At 36.6% G+C, this 16,429-nt stretch overlaps 1 protein-coding gene across 1 annotated transcript; it reads left to right on the top strand.

The window, feature by feature from the left end:
• The first annotated feature begins 730 nt into the window (after nucleotides 1-730).
• RRH (retinal pigment epithelium-derived rhodopsin homolog) lies at nucleotides 731-15,555 on the top strand. Its single transcript, XM_039238751.1, has 7 exons — nucleotides 731-859; nucleotides 5,111-5,301; nucleotides 7,095-7,194; nucleotides 7,798-7,951; nucleotides 9,072-9,240; nucleotides 13,715-13,893; nucleotides 15,441-15,555. The coding sequence occupies exons 1-7, from the start codon at nucleotides 754-756 to the stop codon at nucleotides 15,553-15,555; spliced, it is 1,014 nt and encodes a 337-aa protein (XP_039094682.1). The 5' UTR covers nucleotides 731-753.
• The last annotated feature ends 874 nt before the right edge of the window (nucleotides 15,556-16,429 follow it).

Raw genomic sequence — 16,429 nt, 5'->3', positions numbered from 1 at the left:
CCAGCTGTATCAATGCTATGAAATACAGGCTATTAATAGGTTAGACTCAGGTTTACTGACCTGGAATTTATGATCTGGCTTTAGGAGAAAACATGTTACAGAATGATTTTTTATATGCATATCTCCCCATTTTTGCTTAAAAAAAAAAAAGTGGGAGAAACCTCAAATCCTAGTATGAATATATATTAGAGAAGATATACACCAAAAAAAATATTCTACCTTTAGGGGAGTGAGATTTGGAAGGATGGAGGGAGACTACTTCTTTATGTCTGATTATTCAGATTGTTCTGGAAAAAGAAATGGAAACGGAAAAACTTGAACGGCTCAACAGAAAGTAGGGTCCTTAACCTGAATAGTTGTAGCTGACCAAGGCTGGTTCTTAATTTCAGAACAGATTTCCAGCAGCAATCAGTTAAGTCAGCTCCTGCACTGATTTTGAATTTGTTTGTTTGAATGGGATGTGTGCACTTGATAATCTCCTTAGATACTAGGCTGATGCCCAAATTGTTTAAGATGTGTGGTGCTTGGTATTTCTCTTTATTTTGCTAATAAGCTTTCCCCTTGTTCTGGGAATTAAAATCCTTTCCCTAGCCCAATTAAATTTGGTAAGGGAGGGCCTCCATGAAAAGGGCCTTCTTTGAGGTCTTTGAGTGGAAATGATTGGTTCTGAAAATTCTTCTTCACCGGCTCTTAAAACATTCCATAATCATTGAAGGCTCATTATGAAGGCTGTCTCAATTTCTTTCCTCCAAAATGCTAAGGAATACTTTAGAAAACAGTTCAGACTCTAAAAATGAAGATGGCTCAGTCTTTTCACAGACTGAACACAATATTGTTGCAGCGTACTTGATCACAGCAGGTATGGATGCTTGCTCCATTAACTGTTACTTTGCTTTCGAATGGGTGATGAAAAACAGAGTTTTTCAGCATAAGGCAGTAGAGAAAAGTATGGGATTGGAGATGTTTCAAGTCCCTTATCTTTTCTGAGTTGGGGTGCTCATGTGGGCAATAAGGATGATACTACTTGCCATGTTTCCTGGCTGTAGAGTAATAAGAGAACGTGGGTTAAAGGATAAATGAAGGCATTGTTAATGGTGGCTAATGCCACACAAGTTAATTTTGAATCCTGATAAACAATGTGACAGTGGTGAAGTGGGGCTGAGAAAATTTTTCTATAAAATGAATATTTTTTAAAATAATCATCCATATATTTGGTTATTACATTGTCAAATTAAGGCTTTATTGGGGAAGAGTGTGTACCATGGCAAAAATATATTTTTAGGTCATTTACTATTCTCCTACATCCTCTCTGTCATCTTTTCTTTGGTGGCAGAATCTAATTAAGATTCTGGGAAATCTAATTAAGGTCCTGGAAGGAAAATTAAAGTTATAAAAAGGGAGAGCAGACTGTATTGTCGTTGAAGACGGTGAAAATTCAGCTCATTCCCAGAATGCTGTGTTGGAAAACTCTTGTGCTTTGGATTTCATCTTTTAGTATCTTTGCAACAGTGAGCAAATTCCATCAGCTTTTTGTTCTTCCATTTTCTTACCTTAAAACAGGGTAAGAAGAAGATAGTGTCATGATTGTTGTGAAGAGTAAAACTGAATGACTTAAATGACAGACAGTAGTTGGACACATGTGTTTCTTTCTTCTCATATGCACAGTCATTGATGTATATTGGATTAAGAGAAAGGTGTTTACTGAAAGAGGGATGGGGAAATTACAGTAGAAGTTGTCTCATCTTTTTTAGGTATAGGTTGAATTGTATCAATTTTATACTAAGCAGTCACTTCATTCCCAACTTTATGCTCAGTAATGAGTTTTAGAAGTAACTCTGTACATTGGGTTGTTATCATCTTTTGGATTGACATGAAAATTTTCAAATATGTTTAAAAGTGGAACAAAAAGTATAACATCCTATGGTATTCAGTTTATTCTTTATAATTGCTTAGTTTCCCTATAATTTATAATTACTTTAGTATTAGAAATTATCATCCCTCAGATAATTTTTGTAAATTTTAGTACTATGCTAGCTTGTTCATTCGAATACCTCTGTATAATAAGTATTGGACATGTTCTATTTCCTTTTTGATTCTTCTGTTGTTGAAACAATATGAGAATAGAATATGCTAATTAAAGAGAAAATCATCACAATTACATAGAAATACTTTGTATATAAACTTTTGGCTTAGTTTTTTATAGATAATCAAGAAAAGCTATCTTTTAAAAAAATTTTTTTAATGTTTTATTTATTTCTGGGAGAGAGACAGTATGAGCAGGGGAGGGTCGGAGAGAGAGGAAAACACAGAATCCGAAACAGGCTCCAGGCTCTGAGCTAGCTGTCAGCACAGAGCCTGATGTGGGGCTCGAACCCATGAACCGTTGAGATCATGACCTGAGTCGACGTCGGACGCTCAACCGACTGAGCCACCCAGGTGCCCCAAAAAGCTATATTTTTTTATCTGTTTATAAAAAATAGCATGCAAAGAAAATTTCTTGTTAAGAAATTGTTCTCTCTGGTTCTTGTTCCCATAGCGGTAACAATAATAGTAATCTCACTACAACTACAAAGATGACCACCACCACCACTACTACTGCTACTGTTATTTGAATTTTAGCACTGTTCTACTGACTGGTATAGAATAATTCATCCTTACACTAAGTCAGTCAGTAACTTAGTTTTATTTTCCCTGTTTATATAGACAAAGAGTTTAAGTAACTTGTCCACACAAATCTACTAAGTAGCTACACCAGGATTTGAAGTCAGACATTTTGGTTCTAGAGCCCTCACATGTTAACCTCAAGGATCAGTTTCTGTTTTTTTAAAAATTTTTAATCTTTAAAGTTCATTTATTTATTTTGAGAGAGAAGAAGAGCAGATATACGAACTGAGAAGGGGCAGAGAGAGAGAGAGGGAGAGAGAGAATCCCAAGCAGGCTCTGGATTGTCAGTGGAGACCACGATGCAAGGACTAAAGAGCGGCCCCTGGCTGGCTCATTAGGCAGAGCATGTTGCCTTTGATTGCGGGGTTGTGAGTTCTACCTGCATGTTGGGTGTAGAGATTACTTAAAAATAATATCTTAAAAAAATAAAAATAGAGCCAAAGAATCGTTAAATTTGCTCTCATAGTGCCTTACTTATGCGTTGGAGGAATAATAGAAATTAAGGTGAGTTTTAGTTTCTGTTTTATTAAATAAATCTACTTTAATAAATCTTCTGTTTATTAAATAAATCTACTATATGCCACATACTCATAGAACACAGAAGTCATTAGGAGCCTGAAATCTAGACAGGAATACTAGGAATATATAAAAGGTAAAGGATATATCATCACACAAGATTAATAATGTATGATATAAGCAAGCACTTCGAGAATTTAGAGAACAGAGAATACTGTGGGTAGGGGAAGGCACTAGTACAGAACTGGGCTTGAATAGAACTTTGAAGGATAGATAGAACTTGATTGAATAGGTAGAGGAAAAAAGTAGGGTGGGCTTGTTTTGACAAGTGGGAAAATTTGCTTAAAGAAAATGAAAACCGATCAAGGCAGTAACTGGAATATCAGGTTGGGACATGTGGGCTTTTATCCCACAGCCAACAGAGGAGAGTATTGAGAAGTCCTGAGAAGAAACAATTCTATGTTGTAGCAAGCTTATTCTGCCCCAGCGAGGAGGGGAAAGAACAGGAATCTGGAAAATTAGTGTAACAAGATGCTAAAAGGAAGTTTTGAATGAGGGTGCCAAGAAGTTCTTCAGCTGATACTTTTGTGTATTGATGCTTGGAAACCTTCCCTCACTAGAATTGCTGGGGGACTATGCACCAGTTGTACTCTTCAGGATGGTGAATACAGCTCTATTTCATTGCTTACCCCTCCTTTAGCCCCTAGGAATCTGGGGCTCTAGCCTCTCTCAGCCAAAATCTACTCATCCCCCACCGCCACTGTTTGGACCTGGTATGACCCACATCTGGGATATTTATACATCCTTTGCAGAAGGTAGAGGTTGTGGGTGCCTGGGTGGCTCAGTCAGTTAAGCGTCCGACTTCGGCTCAGGTCATGATCTCACGGTTCACGGGTTTGAGCCCCGTGTCAGGCTCTGTGCTGACAGCTAGCTCAGAGCCTGGAGGCTGTTTCAGATTCCGTGTCTCCCTCTCTCTGACCCTCCCCTGCTCACACTGTCTCTCTCTCTCTCTCTCAGAAATAAATAAAACATTAAAAACTAAAAAAAGAATGTAGAGGTTGTTAATCAGGCTAACATGCGTGTCTGGTCCACTCAACAATATTACTCATTGTATATTAACACACGGCCATTCTGATTATGTTCAGTCATCTATCTACCTAAGTCCAGCCTGTTCCAGGCCATTGACAACAATTGAGTTTGTGGACCTGCAAGGCTAAGAGTCAGATCCCAGTCTATGGAAATTTGACTAGGGTGCTATCACCTGTGAAGCTTCACAATGTACCTAAAAGCCAGCTTGACTTCCTTTTTGGATAGGCAAACCTTACAGTGTGCATTCTACAGGGGTGTATGTTGGATGAAGACCTCTGATTTGGACATGTTGAATTTCAAGAAATATTGGCACAGTCATATGATCTTATACATGGTAGATCTCTAATAAATGTTTAATGACAAGGAGTTGAAGGAAAAGGGATATGGAACTGCAGCATGTGTCACTGCTAGAACGTGACAGAATAGCCGTTAGGACAGAATGATAGTTGAGGCTTGAGAAAGGAAACTTGACAAAGAGAAAGCTTCAGGCCTTAGGAAGGAGGAGGAAGAAGTTAGACTGCTAAAAGAGATGGTACGGTCATCCATATATCTTAAAAATCAGCAGGGGTGGTATCATGAAAGATAAGAGGAATTTCAAAGGAAGAGTGATTAACAGTTAAAATCCACCTTCAGTGCAATTGGTAAATTCTTTGTTATTTTATTGATTCTATTGCACAGAAAGGCTGTGAATATATTACAAACAGTTTTAAGAACAGTTGAAGCTCCTCAAAGAAATGAACTAAAATGGATTTGCTATTTGAAGGAGCTTAGATATTTAATTTTGATACTACTTTTAAACATTTAAGTTAAACAAAGTGATTTTTTTTTTATATGTTCTCAGGTATGATAAGTATTCTCAGCAACATAATAGTTCTGGGCATCTTCATTAAGTACAAGGAACTTCGGACTCCCACAAATGCAATTATCATTAACCTGGCTGTTACTGATATAGGGGTCAGTAGCATTGGATATCCCATGTCTGCAGCTTCAGATCTGTATGGAAGTTGGAAATTTGGATATGCAGGATGTCAGGTATTGGAGATCCTTTGGAATGCAAGCAAAGTAAAATAGATTAAAGAGATGTAAATTTAAATGTCTAAAAAAAATTCCCTAGGGTTTCAATCAAATAAGATCATGTAGGATAATAGGTAAAGTGCTCTTATTGAAGAGAGCTTCAGGAGTGACTGGGAAATATATTCTTTAATAAGAGAAATGACCTTGGTAGCAATCATTATGTTTTTGAAATTTCCCCAACCTAAAGGAAAATTTTTTAAAAATTAGCATTCAACTAGAGAAGAAATATAAAAATTTGCATATTCAAAAAGAAATATCCTATCTTCATTTGAAACAATGAAATATTTAATGGCAGTATCATAATATCTAAGGAATGTAGTTAAGCTATCAGTTTTTCTCCCCTATGGAAAGTCCTCCAATGGAATTGCTAAATTCCATTAAAAATAATTTTTTAATGATAAGAAAATATAGAAATATTAATTTGCATATCCTAGTGGGCAGACATGACTTTTGCCCTGATTTTTAAGAGCAGTTTACTATTTTAAAAATAGTTTAAAAATTTAATTTTTAAATTAAATTTTAATTAATTTAAATTTAAATTTATTAATCAACTTTAAATTTAAATTAAAAACAGTTTGCTACTTTACAGAGTTTAAAATTTTAATCTTAAAATTATAAAATTATAGAGAATAAAATGAGAGTAACAGAATAATGAATACTCATGTGTGTACCATCTAGTTTGGTCAGATCTTAATGTTGTGCAATATGTGCTTCAGGTTGTTTTGGTTTTTAAAGATATAAAACTTGAGAAATACTGTTGAAGGCCATTGCACACCATCCCCAATCACATTCCCTTCTCTCCCGTGAATGTTTTTCTGTCTTCGTACATATTTAGGTGCACATAAACTAAACTGCCCGGATATTTTAAATTCTGTATAAATAATGTTTGTGTTACACAATCTTATAGGAGACTATGTTTTTGAGATTTATCCATATTGACGGATACAGTTGGAAGTCACTCATTTTAACTGCCACACGATATTCCATTTTATGAACATACCTCAATGTACTTATTTTTCTGTTATTGAGCATTTATTCCCAATGTTTTTCTTTCACCAACAAGGCTTCAATAAACATTTTTATACACCTATAATATGTGAGAGGTTCTTTAAATATATTGGTTAGGAGAGGGATGGTTGGGTTGTAGAGAATATTTATCTTCAACTTCATTAGATGTGCCCAAATTGCTCTCCCAAATGGATATGCCAATTATTAGAACGTCTGTGATTCTACATTCTCCTCAATGCTTGGGACTATCAGACTTTTAATTTTTTTTCATCATTTTGGTGGGTATAAAATTGTATCTTATAATTTGCACTTCTTTGAATACATATTGAGATTTACATCTTATGTCATAAATATTTAGGTTCCCGCTTGTGTGAATCATTTTTCTGTTTTTCTTTTCTCCTTGTTGAATTGTTTGTCTTGTAAACACTAGTATTTTGATGGTTATATGCATTGCACCTAATTTATAGTTTGTTTTTTACTCAGTTAATAGAGTATGTTGTATAGAAGTATTACTTTAGCTCTTAAAAATTTAAAAAGTTTATTTTAATTGATGAAGTCCTAAAGCACTTTCCATAAATGCCTTTACTAAACTAGTTACAATATGACAATGGAAAATGTATTTAAATTATTAAAATAAAAAACACTCAATGTATCTAAAATATATTCTAGCACTGGAATTAAAATGTAAATATCTCTTGCGAGGGTGTGTAGAATGGTGGATTCTTTCCAATTTTGATTTTTAGGTTTATGCTGGGTTGAATATCTTTTTTGGAATGGCAAGTATTGGATTACTCACGGTTGTGGCCATGGATCGATACCTGACTATCTGCAGTCCTAACACAGGTATAGCACTTCTCTCAACTTTCTCAGTGAAAGGTACTTCCTGCCTAAGTATCACTCAACACACATTCACTTTAAAATATAAATGTAAAAAAATTTATATGTGTGTGTACATATATACATATATATATGTATGTATGCAAAGTGTTATGATCATGATCAGTCTTATTCTTCTGACAACCCTTGTCCAAAAGTTTCAATGATTTCCTATTATAATTAGAATAAAATCCAAATTGCATAGCACAGCCTCGAAAGGTCTGTGTGCTCTGGCCCCTGGCTATCTTTCCAGTTTTAGCTAGGGCCTCCCACTTTGGGGTACTGGCCAAGGACTTTCCCACTTTGAGATCTTTGTAAATACCATCTCCCTAGGCCTGGGGAGTATTTCTCCCTGCTTGTCCTTTGGCTGGTCCTTTTTATCATTTCAGGTTCTGGCTTAAATGCCATTTTCTTTTCTGAATATAAATTCACATAGATAGGCTCTGAGTGAACTAAAGTGCTTTACAAAGAATATACTTGACCACAACTTTGCATAATTAGTTAAAACAAAGTGGAGGTATGAATTCATCATTGGCAAATGATGCTAATATTTCATCTGTTTGTTACTAGGAAGAAGAATGACCACCAACGCTTACATCAGCATGATTCTGGGGGCCTGGCTCAATGGTCTCTTTTGGGCTTTGATGCCTATCATAGGGTGGGCTAGCTATGCCCCAGATCCTACTGGGGCTACTTGTACCATAAACTGGAGGAAAAATGATATGTAAGAGACATAATTACACTCTATAATCAAATATTTCTTTTTTTTAATATATTTTTTTAAATGTTTTATTTATTTCTAGGAGAGAGAGAGAGAGACAGTGTGAGCAGGGGAGGGTCAGAGAGAGAGGGAGTCACAGACTGAAACAGTCTCCAGGCTCTGAGCTGGCAGTCAGCACAGAGCCCGACGCGGGGCTCAAACCCACGAACCGCGAGATCATGACCTAAGCGAAAGTCGGACGCTTAACCGACTAAGCCACCCAGGCGCCCCTATAATCAAATATTTCTAATGTGGACATTTTCTCACCATTTCAAATTTAAGGTCAGGTCAAATACTTTCCAATCAAAGTATGGCAAAGTGCTTCCTTGGTGGTGATGTGAATCTAGCATTGAATTATGCTTGTTTGCATGTAAAGGCCATCCAGCTCCCTTGTTCCCCTTACCTTCTTCATCCTCTCTTCTGGCACCAGAAGTGGGTACACAAGCACCCACTCGGTATTTGTAACTCAGAGGTAGAATCAGAAAGAGAAAGGGGAGTGTTAGTATCCTTAGACAGCATGCAGTTCTTCTGAAAGCCCAGGCTGAGTCCCTACTGTCTTCTCAAGATGGTCTGGTGATAAAGCAGAAATTATACAGCAAAACCAGTCACTGTAAGGATTTGCTTGTTTGTTAGTGTTGCTTCTCTATATTTACCAGGAAGAAGAGGGTAAGTAAGAAAATGAAAGATTACTCAGAAAAACAAGAAGAAAATTTCCGAATCTAAATTTAAGACTTTTTCTCTAAAGGGGTGAAAGTAAATATTTTTATGCTTTACAGGCAAGATTGTTTCTGTTTTAATTGTTCAGGCCTGTCTGTGAAAGCAGCCATAGACAGCAGGTAAATGAATATAGTTCCAATAACATTTAATTTACGAAGACAGATGGCAAGGCTGGGTGTGGCCCATAGGCTATAGTTTGCCAATTCCTAGTCTAAAGGAATTAGTTAGATATCCTTCCTAAGCTATTTAATAATACAGTGAGTGTTGAACAGTGCCAGTATTATTTTTCATAACTGTCCTATTTCCTTTGTCCTATTTAGCACATTATACAAGTAGTGATTTAATGATTTCCTTTTCTTATTTTCAGATCTTTCATTTCTTTCACAATGACAGTTATTGTGATAAATTTTATTGTACCCTTGACAGTGATGTTTTACTGCTATTACCACGTCACTCAAACCATTAAATGTCATAATACTAGTAACTGCAGTGGATACCTCAACAGAGATTGGTCAGATCAGGTAGATGTGACAAAGGTAAGATTAAAATCCTTAAAATGTTTTTGCAACGGAGCTTTTACACATATGTAGTCTATATTATAGTCACCTCTCCCCAACATTTGATTCTTATTCCCTGGCTCTCTTTCTTGTGTTTGCCTCCATATTTCCTATTTTTTTTTTTTTTTAAGAGAGAGACAGAGTGCAAGTGGGGGGAGGGGGAGAGAGCACACAGAATCCGAAGCAGGTTTCAGGCTCTGAGCTGTCAGCACAGAGCCCCACTCTGGGCTCGAACCCATGAACCAGGAGGTCATGACCTGAGTCAAAGTTGGATGCTTAATGGACTGAGCTACCAGGTGCCCCTGCCTCCATATTTCTAAATGATATGTTTATTTGCTGTTTTGATATTTTTATTTGCTATTACTCTTGATTTCCTACTACAGAAAATGAGAATTTATTTCTCTTATCTTTCTTACTTCTCCACCCCAACCTTTCTCCTCATCTTGCCAGTATAATGTTAATATTTGGTTACATTATTTTACATTGTTGTAACTACCTAAATGTTTATTACAAACAAATGTTCTTTGATTTGTATTTTTCTTAATAAATATTTTTCTCTTGGGGTTAATAATTCTTTCATTTTCTTTTTTTTTCTTTTTTTAATTTTTTTAATTTTTTTTATTTTCAAATAGTTTATTGCCAAATTAGTTTCCACATAACACTCAGTGCTCATCCCCAAAGTGCCCTCCTCCATGCCCATCCCCCCCCTCCCCCCCACATCCATCAGTCCTCAGTTTTTGTCAGCATTCAAGAGTCTCTCATGGTTTGCCTCTCTCCCTTTCCCCCACCATCTATACCATGGAATACTACATGGCAATGAGAAACAATGAAATCTGGCCATGTGTAGCAACATGGATGGACCTTGAGGGTGTTATGCTGAGCGAAATAAGTCAGGCAGAGAAGGACAAATACCATATGTTTGCACGTATAGGAGGATTAGGAGGGCGGAAATTCTTTCATTTTCTTTCTTTCTCTTCCTCCCTCCTCTTCTCTGTCCCCTCTTCTGACCCCCATCTGTCCCACCTCCACTCCTCCAGTTGTTCTCTGTAACTGTTGCCAATTCATCTCTTAACTCACCACCAGAAGTGCCAATGTCCTCTCAATATTTTCAAATGCATCGGAGACTAATTGACTTCATCCTTTTTATTTTTTGGGAACAGTCCCTCTTGGCACTTCCAAGCGTCCTGCTTACACTGGCCCTTCTCTAAGACCACGGCCAGCATCTTCAGATCTCTTTATCACCAAGTAGGAATGCCTTTGGCCTCTTTCCTGTGTTGAATCATCTGTTTTCTGGCTTGCATGCCTTCCTTTTTCTTGGCTATTCTCTCTCATTTGGTGGAGCACATTCTCAAGTAGATTTCTGAGAAGGTTATAGGGAGATACATTTTAAAGATTTTGTTGCCTGAAAAAGTCTTAATTCTATGTTCATATTTGACTGTTCGCCTTCTATGGAATTTTAAGTAGAAAAATGATTTTCAAAGAGTTTTGAAGGCATTGCCCTAGAGCCTCCTAGCTTCCCGTGTTGCTATTGCCCTAGAGCCGCCTAGCTTCCCGTGTTGCTATTACGAAGGATGACAGCGTTCTGGTGACAGTCCCTTTGTAGTGATCTATGCATTCTCTCTGGAAGCTTGAAGGATCATTTCTGTGTCTCTAATTTTCTGGAATTTCATGCTGATGTGCCTTGATGGGACTTTTTATTCACCTATGTGCTGGGTACTTGATGAGTGCTTCCAATATGAAGACTCAGGTCTTCCCCTTCCGGGAGACTTCTTGTATTATGTCTCTGGTGATTTCCTCTCCCTGTTCAGTTTTTTGCTGTTCTCTTTTTCTGGAAGTCCTTCTAATTTTCTTAAAAATTTCTCTCCTATGTTGTCCCTGTCTTGGGCTTTGTGTTTGTTTCTTTCTGAGAGATTTCCTCAACCATGTCTATGTCTGGGATTGACTGAGAAAAGTGAGGCTCAAGACTTGGGCACAAAGTTTAATCAGGCACCACAAAATTCAGTAATACCCCCCAAAAGTAGTTAATGTAGTATTTTTTTTTTAAAAAAAAATTAATGTCAGAAACCCATATTGAACAAAATATAAAATTTTAAATAAACATAGGATGTCACCCTGCCGTTGCATGACTCACCTCATTACCCCAGTCTTGGCTAACCACACTGTTCGACCTTCCTATTGAATTTTAAAAATTCTCCTGTTTCTTTCATAGATAGGGCATAGGAGAAAATCCATTTCATAAAAAGAATTATTTTACCCCTCTACTCCTTTCTAATAGCTTCCTCTTCTTGTTTTATGGATATATATCTTCTCTCAATTCTCTCATTTATATTCATTACATATTTTTTGTTTCCTCTGAATTTCTGCACCAGTTTTTCGTTTCTTTTTAGAAAAAGAATTATTATTGAAGTACAGTTGACATACAATGTTGTATTAGTTTCAGGTGTACAACACAGTGATTCAATGATTCTCTACATGACACAATGTTCACCACAATAATTGTGGTTGTTACTATCTGTCACCATAAAATGTTGTTACAATATTATTGACTGTGTTCCCTATGCTGTACTTTCATCCCTATGACTTATTTTACAACTAGAAGTTTGTACCTCTTAATCCTCTTCACCTATTTTGCCCATCCCCCTATGTTCCTCCCCTCTGGCAATTACCAGTTTTCCATATTTATGGGTCTATTTCTGTCTTTCTGTCTGTTGATTTGTTTTGTTTCTTAGATTCCACATTTAAGAGGAATCATATGGTATTTATCTTTTTCTGTCTGACTTACTTCACTTAGCAGAGTACCCTCTGGGTCCATCCACGTTGTTACAAATGGCAAGGTTTCATTCTTTCTACGGCTAAGTGATATTCCATTGTGGTGTGTGTGTGTGTGTGTGTGTGTGTGTGTGTGTGTGTTTATGTATATACATAATATATATATATATACATTATATAGATACACACAGACACACACACACACACACATAAACACACACACACACACACACATATACACCATTTTTGTCTCTGCCCGTCAGTTTGTTTCCTCAGTGTCTGGTGGTCAGTGACTGTCTCCTGCATATTTAAAAGTGATGCACTAAAAAGCTGATTGTAAGCTCATCACTGGGATGTTTCCTTGGGGGAATTTCTGACGCTTTGTATCTCCAGGTATTTTTTTCTGGGCTGGTCAGTTTCCAAGGAGATTCTTTCATGTTCCTTAGTGGGAAGCACAAGTCTGTTTCCCATATTCTTGTGGCTCAGAGCAGGGAGGGAATGGCGGGTAGCACCTCTTTCCAGTACAGTGCTCCAGCTCTCCGCTAAGCCCAAGGTCCTATAGTTTCCTCCCTTTTAGGCTGAACCTCTGGGATTCTTCTGGGGAGATGATGGGGCAGTCACATGGCAGAGTGGTAAGGGGATTCAGAAGTCTGTCTGTTTTTGCAGATTTCAGTGAGTTCTATTTTAAGTTCCATGTGCTGCCCTACATTCAGAGCTAGCTGTCACCTCCAATTCCGGGGACTTTCTGAAGTTCTGTGGAATGGATTAGTCTGTATTTCATGTTCCCTCACTGACGGCACTTAAAAATTTTTTTTAATTTATTTTTAAATTATTCTTATGTCTGATAAATAATTTACTTCTTGTCCAATGGTTATTCAGTTTTAATTATTACAAGGTTATTGTCTAATCTGTGATTCTCAAACCTTATGGGTTTAGATCTTTTTAAACTTCTTTCTATCATTTTAGTGGGCAATCAATAAGGAATAATGTAAAAATTATACTTTTTTTATTAAAGGAGATGCAAGGGGAGCTGTTTTACAAAACTGTCTGCACTATACATCTATGTGGAGCTCCTGTATTACAATACAATGAACTCAGTATAGGAGTTTGGGTTTTTCCAGATTGAATTTAGAAAGTTATTTTTTATATTAGCAGATAATGACAGTGAGGGGAAAAAGCACAATACCAGCAGTCCCTAGTACAATTACTAGAAATGGGTTTTATGTGCCTTTCATTAAAGCCAGCTTTTGTATTCTTCCCTAGCACACCCAAAGAAAGAGGACATTCTTTACATTTGTATAACATTCTATTCATTTAACAGGTTCTTGTTATCATAGAGGATTTTAGGCACACAAACAAAGTACAAACGAAATTTGGAAAAATTCAGTTTTTGGGGTGCCTGAGTGGCTCAGCCAGTTAAGCATCCTACTTCAGCTCAAGTCATGGTCTTGTGGTTCATGAGTTCAAACCCCATGTCAGGCTCTGTGCTAATGGTTTGGAGACTGGAGCCTTTTTCAGATTTTCTGTCTCTCTTTCTCTCTCTTTCTCCCTCCCCTTTCCCCACTTGCTCACTCTATTGTTCTCTCTCAAAAATAAATAAAACATTTAAAAATTTAAAAAAAATAAAAGAAAATATTTCAATATTTTAGATATTGGATTTGCCACGTACTGATTTATTTTTCAGATGTCTGTGATAATGATATGTATGTTTCTGGTGGCATGGTCCCCTTATTCCATCGTGTGCTTATGGGCTTCTTTTGGTGACCCAAAGAAGATCCCTCCCTCAATGGCCATCATAGCTCCACTATTTGCAAAATCTTCTACATTCTACAATCCCTGTATTTATGTGGTTGCTAATAAAAAGTAAGTAATGTCTAAAATGCTTTTAAATAAAAAAGATATAGAAAGAATGTTTGAAAAATTTATGGTGGGAGAGGAAAGGGACAGAAATTCACTTCAAACTAGTGTAAAAATTATTTGGCTCATGCAACTGGAGAAGCATCTAGGCCCTAAAATGCTTAGGGCTCCAGTTCTATGAGAGCCTCTTCCCACATGGAGGCGAGATGGTTACAGCAACACACAACACACATTCTACCAGCTACGCATTTCCAAATTCGAGTTTCATCTCAGATGGCTCCCTGGCAGAAAAGCTGCTGGAAGGTGTTAGTAGGCTCAGCTTGGTTCTCATGATTACCTCATCCCAAATTCATGGAATTGATTTTCCAAAGAAAAGAGTGGTTCTATTACCAGAAAACAGACAAGGTGAGGAAGGCAACACTGAACTCCATAACTGGGTAGCATAGTTGTATATTAGGACAGAAGATATTCAAATGCAAGGGAAAAACCCAGTGCTAAAGTAAAAGGACTTCAGGGGTGGAAGGACTTCAGATAATAAAGACTCTTCCCCCTTGTTGGGACTCAGCAAAGATTTCCTTCTGTCTCCTCCGTGAAGCTTAGATTATTTTATTTCCTATTACTGTGGAAAGTTGGGATAATTAATTTCTTGTCCTTAAATATTTGATCAGAAAGGTCTCAGTAGAGGTCAGGTAATTTGATCCTGGAATGCCAGTGCTGCTTCTATTAAACTTACATATTTATGCACATGTTTGATAGAGCAGCTTTAGCTACAGGAATACAGAGAAACAAAAACTTTTAAGAGCAAACAGACCACATAAGAATAACGAACACATTTTTATTTATTTTGAGAGAGAGAGAGTGCACATGCATGCACAAGTTAGCAGAGGAAAACCAGAGAAATAATCTCAAGTAGGCTCTTGGCTGTCAGCGCTGAGCTTGACACAGGGCTCTATTTCATGAACTGCGAGATCACGACTTGAGTAGAAATCAAGAGTCAGAGATTTTTCCTTTAACTTGGAATAGCATTATTTATTTACTTATATTTTAAATTATAATCTATTTTCAATTTGGTTTCCATGTAACGGCCCAGTGCTCATCCAAGAGTGAGAGGTTTAACCAGCTGAGCCACCCAGGTGCCCCAGGAACACATTTTAAATTCAGAGCCTACTGGTAGTTCTTTTGGAAAAATTAGTAATTTTCAAGCTCCCCTTAATTTCAACTGGCCTTTGCTCAGAAGAGCAAATGCATGAAATATACATCCTTGGTTCAGGTAAACTGTAATTGACATTAGAAGTGTCATCTTAAACAGGCATAACTATTGATTTGTATTAAATGCCTTCAAAATTTATAATCAATGGTGTAAAACTGGTCTTTAACTGTGCCATATACTTTATACATTTATGAATGCTTTTAACAGGAGACGATAAAGTTGGAGGCAGAAATTTATTTGGAGATGTCAATTAGCAGTAATGGCATCTTAGCCATATTTAAAAATGCTTTAAAAGTTCCAAGTCATTATAGGATAATGCCAGTTTTCCCCTTTTTTACTGTAGATTTCGGAAGGCGATGTTTGCCATGTTCAAATGTCAGAGTCACCAAGCTATGCCCGTGACAAGCATTTTACCAATGGATGTATCTCAAAACCCACTGACTTCTGGAAGAAAGTAAAATAAGAGAAAAAGCACACAGTATCAAAATATTTTATTTACTTTTTTCTCCAGTAGTTTGGTTTTATTTTAAATATGATCCTGTTTGTATCAGATACATAGATTATTGTCCTATCAGACCCTAAATTCCTCAAGTGTAGCTCCTAGTTCTTTTGTTTGTGGGATGGCTACTGTAGTGAATGTTTCTGACTTTGTTTTTATATGCATTCTATCAGTTTTAAATAAAACTTTCTATAATATTCTTGCTTTTATAGAATTTCCTTTTTAAAAAGTTTTTTGGTTTAAAGATGATTGATAGAACCACCCAATACTATAGCAAGATTAAATTAAATATATATGATATATGTATGTCATCAGGGAAGGCCTATCAATACACACACACATGCACACACATGAACTAAATCCATGACTATCAATTGTCCTTGAGGATTTTTCGTCTTATGAGAATGGAGGTAGTTTTTAATTATTGAATTTAATTTTTGTTGTCTGATAGAGCCTAATTTTGCTAAAAGACATGGATCTTCAGATCTGGCTTGATGCCCATAACTTGGGAAACTAATTTAGAATAAAACATATTCTTGAACCAAGATAACGGCCTTCATTACAAACAAACATGCTGGGATAAACCGTACACTGCAGTGGGAGAGCTGCAGGACACAGTCTCACCAGAGCCTGGGTCCTGCTACTCAGTGGGGGATTGAAGCATTTTGCCTAAAAAATCTAGGTACTGGATTTTGTTTACTTTGTTTTTGGAGATCACAAATACAAAAACTAAAATTTATAATGTTATATAAATAAGCTGCGGTATTTTTTAGCACCCCTAAAACATTGAAATGTTTTTTTTAACATTAAGTGTATCTTCAAGGTATAGTAGC

This window comes from Hyaena hyaena, unplaced genomic scaffold (genome assembly GCF_003009895.1).
Source record: "Hyaena hyaena isolate Hyena2069 unplaced genomic scaffold, ASM300989v1 scaffold_146, whole genome shotgun sequence".
Taxonomy (NCBI): domain Eukaryota; kingdom Metazoa; phylum Chordata; class Mammalia; order Carnivora; family Hyaenidae; genus Hyaena; species Hyaena hyaena.
This window is presented reverse-complemented; position numbering and strand designations above follow the sequence as displayed.

What these genes read in the sequence shown, in the direction of transcription:
- RRH (XM_039238751.1), top strand. Translation starts at nt 754, where the DNA reads ATGCTAAGGAATACTTTAGAAAACAGTTCAGACTCTAAAAATGAAGAT. An exon ending in TATCTGCAGTCCTAACACAG is followed by an intron (nt 7,195 to 7,797) that starts GTATAGCACTTC and finishes GTTTGTTACTAG; the next exon opens with GAAGAAGAATGACCACCAAC. An exon ending in ATCAGGTAGATGTGACAAAG is followed by an intron (nt 9,241 to 13,714) that starts GTAAGATTAAAA and finishes TTTATTTTTCAG; the next exon opens with ATGTCTGTGATAATGATATG.